Raw genomic sequence first — 15774 nt, 5'->3', positions numbered from 1 at the left:
ATATCGGAAAAAGATACATTTATGATGGAAAATAATCTTCTCTTGGCACTGCAGTTTCAAGGGGGAAGTATTGGCCCTGGCTTCTTTCACTTTGGGTATGCGGCACGAGACATTTTGTAGCTCAACCACTGAGCTACAGATAAACCTGATGAACATGGAGCTGCCAAACTGAGTCAGACCCGTGGTCCGTCTAGCTCAGTATTGTCTACCCAGACTGGCAGCGGCTTCTCCAAAGTTGCAGGCAGGAGTCTCTCTCAGCCCTATCTTGAAGAAGCCACGGAGGGAACTGGGAAGCTTCTGCTCTTCCCAGAGTGGCTCCATCTCCCAAGGGGAAGATCTTACAGTGCTCACAATTCTATTCTCCCATTCATATGCAACCAGGGCAGAACCTGCTTAGCTAAGGGGACAAGACCAGATCAAGACATCTGATAAGCAATATAGTTTTATTTGTGCCAATACGACAACCCAGTCATTGCCAGAAGCTCCATCACCAGACAAGCTGCTGTTTTCTGGAAGGTGACTCAAAGAACCTATCAGAATACTTTTTGGACTCACCAATCTGGTTTCGGTTGGGGGAGTAGAATGCATTGACCACGGCAGCACCAATAAGCCATCTGTAGGGGTTAAGGATATGAGGATAACAGTCATAATCAACATTCGTGTTCACTGATAACTGGTGTGAAGCTAAGCTGCAGGTATAAAATGGAGGACGTTTATTCCCCATTCACCACACACACACACACACACACACACACACTCTGAAACAAAAGAAGAGTGTGCAATAACCTAGGTGCATGAGACAAAAGTAGTGTGTGCAATAACCTAGGTGCATGTAATCAGATAAACAAGGCGGGAACCAGCCTTGTGAGACCCATTGGTTTCCAAGACCTTGCGAGTCCCATTGGTTTCGGCAGGAGGAAACTAAGCATAAGAACATAAGAACAGCCCCGCTGGATCAGGCCCAAGGACTGTTTCGTCCAGCATCCTGTTTCCCACAGTGGCCCACCAGATGCCTCTGAGAAGCTCACAGGCAAGTTGTGAGGGCATGCCCTCTCTCCTGCTGTTGCTCCTCTGCAACTGGTACTCGGAGGCATCTTGCCTCTGAGGCTGAAGATGGCCTATAAGTCCTCCGACTAGTAGCCATTGATGGACCTGTACAATATAAACAGTGGCTGCTACTCCCCTCCCCCCTATATATTGCTATATATATATATATATATATATATATATATATATATATATATTGCTATATATTGTTTAATTGTGTTTTTCTGATGCTGTATTTACCTGCATAGAAGATTACTCTGTATTTAAGAAGACATTCTTAAAAGTACATGTTAAATACAGGTTATATCTGTAGTTACCCCAAAGGAAGAGAACTCCGAATTTCAGACAAGCCTCACTTTCTAACATTAAAAATGCTTGGGAAAGCCTAGTCTTGGATCTTCAGAACCTGCTATCAGACATCGCCTTGGGACCTCAGGACAAAAGGCTGCTACAAATGTAATAAATGAGTGATTCGTATCTTACTGATGCATCCACTTGGGTACAGTGATGAAACATAATGAAAAATGGAAGTTTGATACACTCGAGTGCTCATCCGATCATGCTATTTTTAAATCTATAGATTATTATAGATTATTCTGTTGATTAGAATCTATAGAATAATCTATAGGTTATATTATTACAGATTATTCTATAGATTATAATCTATTCTATGATTGTCAGATTATTATTCAGTAAGGTGATCCATATCTTATCACATATCTACTCACACATCTGGGTCAACTCTCTCCCGAAGCTTTCTCAAGCTTTTCTGAGCCCCGGCCTGGAGGTTTTCCAGGATGTTCTTGAAGTATTCAAGCTCACTGAAATTCAGCTTTAAAAAAAAGAGAGAGAGGCTTTTGAAGGCACAGGAGAGCTGTTTTCTTTATGAACGCACAAAAGTCAATGTAGCACATTAATCCCATTTTTTATGATCTCCTAAGAGATGAGCGAAGCACACAAGGTTCCTCCCCCACAATATCTACTAATTGCCAGCAGGAATCATGTTCAATTCTTTCCCATTTCATCTTATTATTGCACTAATACATCATATGCCTTAATAAGTGGTAGTGAATGCCATTGGGGTTTTTTCTGTTGCCTATTGATCCCGACCTTCGTTCAAGAACCTCAGGTTGGCCTAGCCCTGCTCCCTTTCATTCCTGAAGGCAGGTAAAGTGGGCGGAGACGTGACAGAGGCGTATAGAATTATGCTTGCAGTGCATCAAGAGAACAGAGAAACGTTTTTCTCCCTCTCTCACAGTATTAGAACCTGGGGTCATCCAGTGAAGCTAAATGCTGGTAGGGATGTGCAAATCAATTTGAATCTGAATCATTTGACTCGAATCGCGATGATTGAAGTCATTCAAATCCGAATCGAGTCACCCCACAAAAGGGCAATTCAATTCAAATTCAAATCATATTATCAAAATTCAATTCAAATTTAATTCAAAAGCCACTTGGTACTTTTTAAAAAAGTATTCATCCCCCCGATTGGTTAGAACAGGTGCCAAAACCGGGCTGAATCAATTCAAATCTGATTCAAATTCAAATTGAATTTTTGGACTGAATTTGAATCGGGTTTGAATTTGAAATGAATTTTCAGAATTCAATTCAAATTTGAAATGAATCGGGGGGAAATCGTTTTGTGCACATCTCTAAATGCAGGGGGATTTGGGGAAATATAAAAGGAAGGACTTCCACACAGCTGCCTTCAGAGAGAGTGTTTGGAGACCCTCCTTGGGCCCGGTTCCCCCTGGGAGCGGGCTAGTTAGCTCTCTCCATTGATTTAATTGTCTGTTAGTCATGGTGGCTTAAATAGAGCTTCCATGTTCAACAGCAGTCTCTCACTGAAGATCACACACACACACACTCACACACACACACACACACACACACACACACACACACACACACACAGAACCTGAGACCATACAGTGAAGTTAGATATTGGGAGATCCAAGACAGATGAAAGTACTTCACAGAATGTAGAGCTAAACTAGGGAATTCGCTGTTGCCAGATGTGGTGATGACCATAAATCTAGGCAGTTTTAAAAAGGGATTGGAGGAGAGGTCCCCACTTCAGCTGTCCTGCAGATGTTAGCCTTCAACTCTGCTCATTCCTGACTATTGACCACTGTGGCTGAGGATGATGGGAGCTGTAGTTAAAAACACACACCAAAAAAACCCCTGGAGGGCCCAAGTTGTGCACTCCTGGGTTGGACAAATTCATGGAGGATAGGATTGTCAATGGTTACTAGCCTTGATAGCTGTATAGTTACATCAGGATCAGAGGGGTGTGTGTGTCCTGAACATCAGGGGCTAGGGAATACTAACTGGAGGGAGTAGTTGCCCTCTTTCCCCTGCTTGTGGGTTTTCCAGATGCATCTGGTTAGCCGCTACATAAGTGAGGATCCTAGACTGGCCCGATCCAGTCAGTCCATTATGTTCTTACATTTTTATTATGCAACAGCTTTGCAAGGTACCATAGACCACTGGCCTAGGTTCACCCTGAGTACTTTATGGCTGAGTGAGGATTTGAACTAGGTTCCTCTGGTCTGGCACTCTAACTGCTATACCCCACCCGCTCGTGCTCACCCAAGGGCTTCCAATAAGCAAGAGAACCCAAAAGAAGCGTGGTTCTATTGACATATGGGTGTTGCAAAGTGGATACCAGGAACAGTCTTCATACTCACATTCGCATATTCCCGATCCAATTTTTCATTCTGATCTTCCAGAATGTAATCCGGGTAGCCGATCTGCTCTTTGATCGCAGTCACCTATGAGGAAGAGGCAGATGGTCATCCATCTCTTCCAAGGCTTTGGACTCCTCAAAGCAAGTGGTGAGATGTATGTATGTTTCTTTTTCATTGACGAGAATTGTGCACAGCTTTTTCAAGCATATTCAACCTCGACTTTTTCAAAACCTCACTTTTTGCCTAACCCAGGACAGATTACAACACCCCGCTCCACTGAATCAAACCACAAAAAGGTCTATTTTCTCAGTGAAGAGATATACCTTCTGGGTTGAATGAATTTAGGTTATGTTTGGGAGTTCACATGATTGAATGTACATAGAAAATTAGCACGTCAAGCAGAATATGAAGCTAGAATCTTTCTTCCTAATATGTTAGTTTTCTATGTGCAAGGAGCTTTTTTTGTCTGGAGCAACATCCAATCACATGTATCCTCACATATATTTTTCAGTGGAACAACCTAGATGACAACCCAGAGGAGAGCTGGTCTTGTGGTAGCAAACATGACTTGTCCCCTTAGTTAAGCAGGGTCCACCCTGGTTGCATTTGAATGGGAGACCACATGTGAGCACTGTGAGATATTCCTCTCAGGGGATGCTCTATTCCTAGAGCTGCTCTAGGAAGAGCAGAAGGTTCAAAGTTCCCTCTCTGGTTTCTCCAAGATAAGGCTGAGAGAGATTCCTGCCTGCAACCTTGGAGAAGCTGCTGCCAGTCTGTGTAGACAATATTGAGCTAGATAGACCAATGGTCTGGCTCAGTATATGGCAGCTTCCTATGTTCACCTCAAGAGCACTATCACCTCTTCTAATAAAACCCTCCTTTTATTCACCTTTCCCCATAAAAATGGCCAAAATTGCCTCCCCCCGCCAGTTTCTCCGCTTTGGAGCAGTGAAATTGGGTAGGTTATGTTGGACTCAGTCTTAAACATTCATCATTTTTAGAAGCTTCTAGAAACCAATATGCTTTAAGCTTTCACTTGTACCAAATTTCAATGTCTGCTGTGGAATACTGTGGAACTATGCAATCATGCTCCCTGTCCTGTTCTGACCGTAGGTTTGGAACTGAGATTTCTCTGAAGCAAAACCTGAAAGAGAATTTCAGGTTCCCTTCAAGAAAAAATGGACATTTAAAGAGGAATTTCAGACGTCCCCCAAGGAAAACCGAAACATGGAACAATTTTCTCAGATGGTTTCTTCAAAGCTGTAATTTTGAGGGAGAACCGTAGAAAAATTTCCCTTTTCTAGTCTTCAAGGTGTCCAGAACCATGTATACCCAAATTACAACTTTCCAAGTCCTGTGGATTTTTAAAATTTCAAAATGCCCTTGAACTATGGGGGTGCGTGAATGAAAAATCGCGGTCCAGCTCGAATTTGGATTGGCCAGTCCATTCCGTTTGACCGAACTGGTTTGGCAGTTAATATTTGTAAAGGGCAATCTGGTGAGGATTCCCTTTTAAGAGTACAAGGGTGAGGGACTTTGGCTCCTGTGAAGGGGCAACGGGGGGCAGGGAAAGAGAAAGGGTCTGCTTACCCAAAAAAGTGCACTGTCGGCATTACCACTTGTCCCACGCCCCACCAGTGCAGCCCAGAGCTGAAGTGCACACGATCCTCCTTAGGATCCTCCCAAGGATTCTCTGCTAAGTGGTGCCTTGGTTGGTTCCAGACTCCACACATGCCTGGATGCCGTTTGGCTTGGTAAAAGAGGAAGTATCATGTGCGATTTAGCTATGGGCTGTACTGGAGGGGAGCAGCAGTGAGCGCGGCATGCTTGGTGGGTAAGCAGACCCTTTAAGGACCTCTCCTGCGGTCATCCCCGGACCACCTACTTGGCACAAAACCAGTCAGCAAAACCAGGCTTGGTTCAGTTCGATCATGGACTGAACCGCTCCCAGTTCGGTCCATATTCCAACCTCTAAACCAGCCCGATTCAAGGTGAATTGGTTTGGCACCGAACCATTCGTGCACACCCCTACCTTAAACAAATCAGTGAACGAGACCCACACATTATCATATCTATGGGGGAAACGTCTGGGGTTTTTTTTAAATGAAAAGAAAAGCCAGTATTGTGACATGTTCTTGAGAATTGATCTTAGGCATGCTCGTTTTCTCTGACCTTCTCCTGAGCTTTCCCTTTGGAGGTTCCATCCATCCACGGCAATTCGTCCAGCGTCTCGATAAACACTTCACGGATTTTTTCAATGAGGTCTCGGACCTAGAAGCAAGATAAAGATAGATGGAGAGGCACAACTCATAGGCTGCAGCACAGAATGATTAATTGAGTGTGGGTTATGCGAAGCAAAAGGCATCTGACACAGATATTACAAGTTCTAATGAGATTGGTGCTGTGCTGCAGCTAAGAACTGAGCTATAGATGAAGAGTTCTGTGGTTCACATCTTACCTTTCTCATAAATTAAGGGGTGACGCCAAGGGGTACCAATCGACCACCCACTGGTCACAGGTGGGTCACAGTTGATCGTCACAGTTGGTTGTCACTGTGACTCAATGGTCACAGCAGGTCTTGATTGTGTCACATTTTCGATTTTTTATTGTGTTAGATAAAGACAAGGTTGGAAGTGGGGGAGTGTGATAGTCTGCTAAGCATCAGCTGGGTAGGACGATTTCAGAAGCGGGGGATGGAATCTGGGTAGGATACACTTGTCCTGCTCAGAAGCTGTACCCATTTGATTAATGTGGCAGGAAGAAAAGCCCTCCTACACAGCGGGAGTCTTGCAGATGATCACTTCCCCCCATCCTCTCTAAAGCACACAATCACAAAACGGAAGCATGGACAGCTCCAAAACATGGGTAACAAGGACACTTGTCCCACCATATTAAAGATTGTGTGAACTAGTCTAATCTCTGCTAATTAGGGATGTGCACGAAATTCGCATGAATGGATTTGAATTCAAATCGAATTCAAATCCATTGAGTTTCAAACTATTGAACAGAGTGGAGATTCATTTGAATTGATTTGAATTTGCCCAACTTCAAATCAAATTTGGGCAAATTCACCCAAATTTGATTCAAATTTGGGTGAATTGGAATTGATTCAAACAGATCTCCACTCTATTCAAAGGTTGCGAATCAAATTGATTCAATTCAAATTCGAATCGATTGGAGCAAATTTCATGGACATCCCTCCTGCTAAACCCAAGCTCCGTTGTAGAAATACATTCAGAAAAAGATCTGGACTAGCAGGAATGAAAGATACAGGGAGTTGAAAGTAAGCAGGAGAAAAGAAAAGTTACATACCATCCTCTTGCTCTTCCCAGCAAAGGTTTCCCTGACGTACAGTGCTCCTACGGCATTCTCCATGTTGGTGTTGACGTAGCTCACACATTCTCGCCACCGGGCATCTTCTAGCATTGTTCCATAAAGTGCCTTCGAAAACAATGTTCCATCACTTTTCTTGTCATTGAGGCCCTATCTCTCCCTCCCTCTTAAAATCCTTTCACTGGCTTCCCAGTCACTTCTTCAAGCAACAGGAGCTCCTTGTCCTTTTCAAAGCTTTCCATCACCTAGCTCACTTGATCATTTTGACACAGGAACATAGGAAGCTGCCATATACTGAGTCGGACCATTGGTCTATCTAGCTCAGTATTGTCTTCACAGACTGGCAGCGGCTTCTCCAAGGTTGCAGGTAGGAATCTCTCTCTGCCCTATCTTGGAGATGCTGCCAGGGAGGGAACTTGAAATCTTTTGCTCTTCCCAGAGCGGATCCATCCCGATAGGAATATCTGACATTGCTCACACTTCTCGTCTCCCATTCATATGCAACCAGGGTGGACCCCGCTTAGCTAAGGGGACAAGTCATGCTTGCTACCACAAGACCAGCTCTCCTCTCATAATTATCTCCTGACATGCTCCTGCATAAGATGTTGCTTCCTCCCATTCCTCAGATGTATCTGCTCTTCCGTGTGAAGACAGATGAAACATGTTTAGAACACAGAGGCTGATCTAGAAGTACCCTCCAGACTTTTTGTCCCCAGAGCAGAACCCTGAGATAGCTACGTCTGCAAGTCTCCATCAGAAGCTTTGCACAGCACCATTTGGCTAGTGTCTATGATGTCATCAAGAAAACCCCCAATTCCTGGAGCAGTTCCCCTCCCCTCTCCCCCCAATATCTTTCTTAACTGGAAGATTAAACTACTGCCCTATTATCACTGATACGCTATGCATGAAGTGGGGAGCATTACCTTTTTGTAACTTGCCCGGGCATCCTTGAAACGCTGGCTTAAGCCACCAACCCTGTCCATCACCAATCTCCAAATCAGGTAGTTTTGGATTGTGCTGGGTGTGAAGTCAGAGCAGATGTTAACCACTTGAAATGGGATTCGATACATAAACAATTTGAATTTGCTATAGATGCGAATGCTGGACTTTGAAGAAGCAAGATAGGAAAAGTATTGACGCTTTTGAACTTTGGTGCTGGAGAAGACTTTTGAGGATACCATGGACAGCCAGGAAAACAAACAAAAGGATCATAGAACAAATCAATCCAGTATTTTCACTCAAGGCACAAATGACCTGGCTGAAACTATCATACTTTGGACACATTATGTGAAGACCCAGCTCCCTTGAGAAGTCCATCATGCTGGGGGAAATTGAAGGAAAGAGAAGAAGAGGACAACCAGCATCAAGGTGAATGGACTTAATTACAACAATGAATGAACCACTGAGAGACTCCAAAGGTCAAGTTGAAGACAGATCATCCTGGAGAAAATCTATCTATGTGGTCACCATATAATTATCATAAAATGTTGGAAGAGACCACTGAGGTCTTTACGTCCAACCCTTTGCTCTGTGTAGGAATCTGTTGAGCGTCCCGGACAGATACACCACATGTGAACATGACACAAAACCATTGGACCCATGGTTCTGTGTTACATGCAAATGTTATCATTTGATGATAATGATACGGAATGCATATTTCCAGCTTAGCTTAGTCTGCCAAGAACTTTCTTTAATGTTGTCACGTGCTGAAATATTGGCCTATATAGTATCAGTGTCGCCTGTAAGTTGTTGACTACAACTCCCAGCATTCCCAGTCAAAGGCCATTGCAGATGGGGATTCTGGGAATTGTAGTCAAAAACATCTGGGATTTCATGTTACAGGGGATACTGGCCTCCACCATATCCTTTTATTAAGCTACGACTCCTCTTTAGTTCTTCCAATGCACCAACACAATTGCTTATCTCGGATTTTTCTGTAATGATTTATTTCTGTTCCAAATCTCCCCTGATGTTTCTTTACCTGGCGGAATAGCTGGAGATGATGGCTTTCAGGTCCTTGAGATATGGGATTCCGTGTACAACCACCTCCTCATCAGGGCTGATCTGAATGTGTACTGAAGACATCACACCTTGAATGAAGAGTGTCCAATTAAACTCCTAGGAGACAGAGAAACACAGACCAAGTCTCAATTCTAGGAAGATATTTCAGGACTCTATCTTTCTCCCAGTCTAGTCTTCTTGGAATTGTTTCCCCATGACCTAGCTCAGAGGTTCTCACTCTGTGGTACTTCAACTGTTGCTGAATTACAACTCCCCTCACTCTCAGCTACAATTTATTGTGGCTGGGAATGATGAGAATTGTAGTTCAACCATAGGGCTGTGCACAAATCAAATGTTGTAATTCCATTCAAATTTGAGTTTGAAACAGGTCAATTCGATTTGGATTTGAATTGGTTTGATTCAAATATAAATCGATTAGACCCTGTTTTGGCGCCTTTTAAAAACTGACCAAGGTGTCTGAATGGTTTTTAAAAGGCACCAACATCAAATGATTCGGTTGTCAAATCAATTAAAATCAAATTACTCTTTTTCGGGGTGATTCAATTTTAATTCAAATTGTTCAAATCAACGAGATTTGAGTCGAAACAATTTGCATTTGAATCGATTCACACATCCCTATTCAGCAACATCTGGAGCACCACAGGTTGGGGACCCTGACCTAGAAGAAGACATCATTCCATTCCTTTTATCCTTCTTTTCTAAGGCCCAAAATCACACTCTGGGGGTCGTGTGCCCCTCCCCAAATGTTAGGGATTTTTATGGAGAAAGAAAGAGCAGATCTGAACTCCTGCTGTGGAAGTGACTTACATTCAACTCAAACCTTTCCTGGAGCTCCGTGAGAGTCATTTTGTTGTACAGCAGAGTCACGTCATGTCTTTCTTCTGCGGAAGCGGTAGCCTGGAAACCAAAGAAAAGAGTGGCCACCACCTTTGACCAAATGAGAAATCTGAAGGCAAAGTTTCTGCTGGGCTAATGGAATTTCCCGAGAAACCACCACCACAATGAAGATGGCTAAGCCTAGCAAGATTGTGAAACACAGAGGCTGTTCTCACAAGCGGCCAAACCCGGGCTACGGCAGCTGAGTCCGGGTTTGGCTGCCCGGGGGGACCGCCGGGAGCTCCTGGTGGTGCCTCGGTGGCAAACTCGGCTAAGAAGCCAGGCTCTTAAACGAGGTTAAGGGAGTGAGTGCTCATAGGAACATAGGAAGCTGCCATATACTGAGTCAGACCCTTGGTCCATCTAGCTCAGTATTGTCTGCACAGACTGGCAGTGGCTTCTCCAAAGTTGCAGGCAGGAATCTCTCTCAGCCCTATCTTGGAGATGCTGCCAGGGAGGGAACTTGGAACCTAGATGCTCTTCTCAGAGTGGCTCAGGGGGAATGAATGCGAAGGAATATCTGAGTAGGAATGAATATCTTCCAGTGCTCACACATCAAGTCTCCCATTCATATGCAACCAGGGTGGACCCTCTTTAGCTAAGAGGACAAGTCGTGCTTGCTACCACAAGACCAGCTCTCCTTCTCTCGTCATCCTTTGTTTCAGAGAAAGCTGTTTTCTGCATGTCAGAAATGTCAATGGACCTGATTCAGGCAAAAGGGAAGCACCTGCTCAAGTCTCCCTGTGACATCAGAATCCGGCATGCAGAAGGGCTTCATGGGAACATAGGAAGCTGTCATAAATCTGTTAGCTTGGCTAACCCAACAGGATTTATAATCTCCTTCAGCACTCCCCCTGTGAGTTAACAGAAAGTAGCAGCGAAGCTACATGAGGGAAAACAAAAGGCTCACAAAGAAAATAGTAAATGAATTAAGTCCCCCTGTACTGAACTAGGTACCCCACTTAACAATAACTGAGTAATAAGAAAAGAAAACAACAGAGCAAGGAATGAAAAAGAACAAAGGATACCCGAGCAAAGAATTAACAGGACAAGAGCACAGAGCAGGAAAAAACAGAACAAGGGCAAACTGGAACTCGGAAAAGTTAAGCATTCAAAACAGAACACAGTCCGCGGTCAGTGAAAGTTGCTAACAGCATCTGAGCAATTCACAGACTGCTAAATATATATGGCTCAAGAGAACCAGCAGCCAATCAGGCTTCCCTGAGTCAGCACTTCTGCTTCCTCTCTTGTGATCTCCTGCACCTGCGTGTCTCCCACTGAGCTTTCCTCTTGAGACATCTTCTCAAGACAGGTGAGATCCCAGCCGCCTCCTGATCAGCCTGCTCCTGATCAGGATTCATGCCTGATAGCTGTTCTGAATCCTCAGCTCCAGAGTCTGGTCTCCCTGCCAAATCCTGTTGCTGTGCCTCTGAGCCCTCACTAGCAGGCGAATCTCCCCGTTCCTCCTCTGACTCTTCTGAGGCAGAAGTCTGGGCCATGACAGAAGCTGCCATACATTGAGTCCATCTAGCTCAGGATTGTCTACACAGACTAGCAGCAATTTCTCCAAGGCTGCAGGCAGGAGTCTCTCTCAGCCCTATCTTGGAGTTGCTGCCAGGGAGGGAACTTGGGACCTTCTGCTCTTCCAAGGGCATCCCCATCCCCCTTATGGGGAATATCTTCTAGTGCTCATGCATGTAGTATTATTTATTTATTATTTGATTTATTTGATTTATATATACTGCCCTTCCAAAAATGGCTCAGGGTGGTTTACATCAAAATGTGGTCTCCCATGCAAATGCAAACCAGGGCAGACCCTGCTTAGCAAAGGGGACAAGTCATGTTTGCTACCAGAAGACCAGCACTCCCTTAACCTCACTTATCTGACCGTGTGTCAGGGCCTCCTGCTTTCAGCAAGCGCTGAAACATGGACAGGCATCATCCCAGGGGAATCCCCACAACACACTGCCACCCCCTTTGGATATCTCCATGGATATTCCCGTACTCACGTTTGCAATGTCTGTCTCAAACTCCATCACTTTCCTCATTTCTTCTTGGACAAAGCGGTTATCCTTGGACCCGTTCATGTCTTCTCTGATCATTTTGGCAATGGTGACCATATACTGAAAGTATGCTTCCCTCACCTATGTGATGGGGGACAAGAAGTAGCCATTATGAATTAGCACTTTATGAGCTGGAGATTTCCCAAACAGTGATTTAACGCAGCTTCACTGCACTCAGGCTGGGTGGGAAGGCAGGCAGGGTTCATACGAAGGACCATTTACAGAAGGACTATTCAACTCTGGCCTTCCTGCAGATGTTGGCCTACAACTCCCATAATCCCTGTCTATGGGCCACTGTGGCTGGGGATTATGGGAGCTGTAGTCCAAAAACAGTGTGTGTGTGTGGGGGGGGGGTTAAATTTGGGCCCGGGATACCTGAGGGACCACCTGCTCCCAAGGTTTGCTGCCCGCTTGATGAGGTCATCAGAGGGGGCTCTGCTTTGGGTGCCGACAATGAGGGAGGCTCGGTTGTCGTGCACGCAGGACAGGGCCTTCTCTGTGGCTGCCCCCAGACTCTGGAATGCTCTCCCGGTGCCTATTCGCTCCTCAGTTTCCATCACAGCTTTTAGAAAGCATGTTAAATCCTGGCTTTTTACCCAGACTTTTATATGATTGTCTCTGCTGCTGCTCTTTGTACTCTGTATTGTCATTTATCATATTTATATACCATCTGATATGTGCATCTCTAGGCGGTAGGTCTCAAGATAATGCTGTCAAGATAATGCTGTCAATGTAGATATCAAGCGGCATATACATATGATAAACAAACAAACAATGAATCACTCTGTGCATTACGTGTGCCCCCCCGCCCGCCCCAAAGCAGCACTTGGGGTGGTGTGCTCAAAACAGCCCCACTTTAGGCACTCAGCAGATTCGGTGATCACACTTGTGACGGCTCAATACTTTTTCCAAAATCAATGTTCCTTTTTTTATTTTTTAAAATGGAGAATATTCTCTTTGTAAGCCCATTTTTGCTGCCTCCGTTGCTACCTAGCGGGAGTAATATTTAAAAGAAAAACAGGCATCATGGACACTGTGGAAGGACTTACTTTTTGGTAGTTCCCGTCATTAAAGTAGTAATCTCTAGAAGGCATCCCCAGTCCAGGCTGGTCAATCTGGGGGAAGACAATCTTTCTTACTGAATAGAGAACTATGCAGCAGGAATATGAGTTCATGGCTGAGCAACTGGCCCTATCCGTCCCCAGCACATCATCCCTCCAGTAGCTGTTGCTGGTGTCTCTCTTATGTTTGGTAGATTGTGAGCCAGGGACCAGGGACCAGCTCATGGATTTAAATAAGACATCCATGAGATGGTCCGCAAAGGGCTCACAGTCGAAAAAGAAATGACAGATACAGCAAAAATTTATATACTGCTTTTTAACCAAAATTCCCAAAGTGATTGAAATAAATAAATACAATGGCTCCCCATCCCCAAATAAATTTATACTATGTAAACTGCTTTGAGAACTTTGATTGAAGAGCGGTATATAAATATCCATAGTGGCAGTAGTAGTTTCACAACAGGGGACTCGCTTTGCAAAATAGGACGTTGCAAAAGAGGATGTTGCAAAAGAGGGCTTTGCAACAAGGGCTTTGCAACAAGGGCTTTGCAACAGAGGAATCGCTTTGCATGAAGTCCCAAGTTCAGTCTCTGGCATCACCAGTTAAAAGGGCTCATAGAGCAGATCTAAGTAGGGCTAGGAAAGACCCCTGTCAGAAACCTAAGAGCAGAGCCCATCCTTTGCACACAGAAGGGAATTTGAACTCATCATAACCTCAGGCACCTAGCACCAATTCTTAACCTGACCTTGTGGGGAGAACACCTTATACAAAACATGCACAACACTTCAGGAAACTAGAGTGGTTCTTTCCTTTCCGTTTTCTTACATAAATTATATTTCTGCTGGAATCCCGGTCATCATGCCAGACGAACATATCGATGAGGACTCGGGTGTTAAATCGAGAATTCAGCAAAGAGAGCTTCTCTTCCACACTCCAGTTTGACTCTGTGGCACAAAGGCAGAGAGAACACATCATCTGGCCAAGAGCACAAAACTATTTTAACTTTATAGTAAGTTAGTGTGGGGGAGAAGACTCAGTGTAAGGCAGCTTATTTGCGGGGGGAGCAGGGAGTGGTAGAGCTGGTTTTGTTGTAGCGTTATGAATGGTCCCCTTTGCTAAGCAGGGTCTGCCCTTGGTTTGTATTTGGATGAGCTCCAATTTTTGCTGTCTGCAAACAGCCTTCATTTCCCTAAGTTTTTTTTTTTTTTTTTTAAAAGCTGTACAGCATAGTTCGCAACAGCTTTTGCTCCTGGTAGAGCTTGTCTTGTGGGAGCAAGCATGAATTCTTTGCTAAGCAGAGTCCACCCTGGTTTGCATTTGAATGGGAGACAACATGTGAGCACCACAAGATATTCTCCTCAGGGGATGGGGCCGCTCTGGGAAGAGGAGAAGGTTCCAAGTTCCCTCCCTGGCAGCATCTCCAAGTTAAGGCTGAGAGAGACTCCTGCCTGCACCCTTGGAGAAGCTACTTCCAGTCTGTGCAGACAATCCTGAGCTAGATGGACCAATGGTCTGACTCAGTATATGGCAGCTTCCTATGTCCCTATGTTCAACATTACCGTTAGTGATCTTCCAGGCTTCAGAAGCTACTGGCCAGCCTCCAACCACATTCAAGACCTCTAGCAGAGGCGATGAATCACATTGTTCTATAAAGCCTATGAAGGAAGCAAGAGGAGAAGATAAATTAATGCAGAAGAGGCTTTATGCCTGTATAGCCCTCTTCCTGCTTTTTCTCTCTCTGCAACTATGAACCCCTGAATGCTTTAACTGGCATTATATATTACAGATATTAAGGAAACTGGCACAGCTTCTGTTATTGGAGCTGTTCTCTCGGAGAGCTGGTCTTCTGGTAGTGAGCATGAATGGTCTTCTTTGCTAAGCAGGGTTTGCCTTGGTTTGCATTTGGATGGGTGACAATATGAGCATTCTGTCAGGTGTTTCCCTTAGGGGATGGGGCCAATGATCAGTGGAAGAGTATCTGCTTGTATGGTTCCAGGTTCACTCTCCGGCAGAGTCTCCAGATAAGGCTGAGAGAGACGCCTGCCCGGAACCTTGAAGTGCTGCTGCCAGCCAGTGTTGACAATACTAATCTCGATGTACCAATGGTCTGACTTGGTCTAGCAGTTTCATAGATTCTTCAGGAGCATCTGTAGCTTAGTGGAAGAGCATCTGCTTTTCATGGAGAAGGTCTCAGTTTCACTCCCTGGCAGTTTCATGAAGGGCCAGGAAAGACCCCTGCCCGAAATCTTGGAGAGCTGCTGCCAGTTAGTGCAGACAATACTGAGCTAGATGGACCAAGGGTCTGACTCAGTATGAAGCAGCTTCTTATGTTACTAATAGAGTATCAATTGAGGGATTAAGCTTGTGGCACAGGGGAAATTAAAAAGAGGGGACTCACTTTCATTCATACAGGATCTATAGAGCATTTTCGCCTTCTGGAATGCATCCCGGTCTTCCGGCTCTGGGGTCTCCAGCACACCTAGAGGAGAAAAGGGTTATGACATCACTGTAGTCTGCAAGGATATGCCAACCACCTGTTAACAAAAATCAATGACTGGGTGCAAAAATGGAGGACAGCATTTCCGGCTATTCTGAGGAGAGAATGTTAGCTGATGCAGCTTCTCCCTTCTGCTCAGCAAGCTGCACTTGCCCTGAAATCTCCTCTCTCTAAGCCAGAGGTT

General features: G+C 44.7%; 1 protein-coding gene across 5 annotated transcripts in view; it reads right to left on the bottom strand.

The window, feature by feature from the left end:
* MMEL1 (membrane metalloendopeptidase like 1) overlaps positions 1 to 15774 on the bottom strand; it is a 34439-nt gene that overhangs the window by 6414 nt on the left and 12251 nt on the right. For all 5 annotated transcript variants that reach the window (XM_053280991.1, XM_053280993.1, XM_053280992.1 and 2 more), the window contains 13 exons: positions 15492 to 15572; positions 14653 to 14748; positions 13919 to 14037; positions 13081 to 13146; positions 11978 to 12112; positions 9900 to 9989; positions 9052 to 9188; positions 7994 to 8087; positions 7050 to 7178; positions 5910 to 6008; positions 3738 to 3821; positions 1776 to 1879; positions 556 to 614 (listed from right to left, as the gene is read on the bottom strand). In XM_053280991.1, the coding sequence (XP_053136966.1) occupies positions 556 to 614; positions 1776 to 1879; positions 3738 to 3821; positions 5910 to 6008; positions 7050 to 7178; positions 7994 to 8087; positions 9052 to 9188; positions 9900 to 9989; positions 11978 to 12112; positions 13081 to 13146; positions 13919 to 14037; positions 14653 to 14748; positions 15492 to 15572 (1293 nt within the window). The remainder of the gene's footprint in view (positions 1 to 555; positions 615 to 1775; positions 1880 to 3737; positions 3822 to 5909; positions 6009 to 7049; positions 7179 to 7993; positions 8088 to 9051; positions 9189 to 9899; positions 9990 to 11977; positions 12113 to 13080; positions 13147 to 13918; positions 14038 to 14652; positions 14749 to 15491; positions 15573 to 15774) is intronic.

The sequence above is a fragment of the Hemicordylus capensis genome, chromosome 16 (assembly GCF_027244095.1).
Source record: "Hemicordylus capensis ecotype Gifberg chromosome 16, rHemCap1.1.pri, whole genome shotgun sequence".
Taxonomy (NCBI): Eukaryota; Metazoa; Chordata; class Lepidosauria; order Squamata; family Cordylidae; genus Hemicordylus; species Hemicordylus capensis.
The sequence above is the reverse complement of the archived record's forward strand: the minus strand, read 5'-3'. Positions and strand labels throughout refer to the sequence as shown.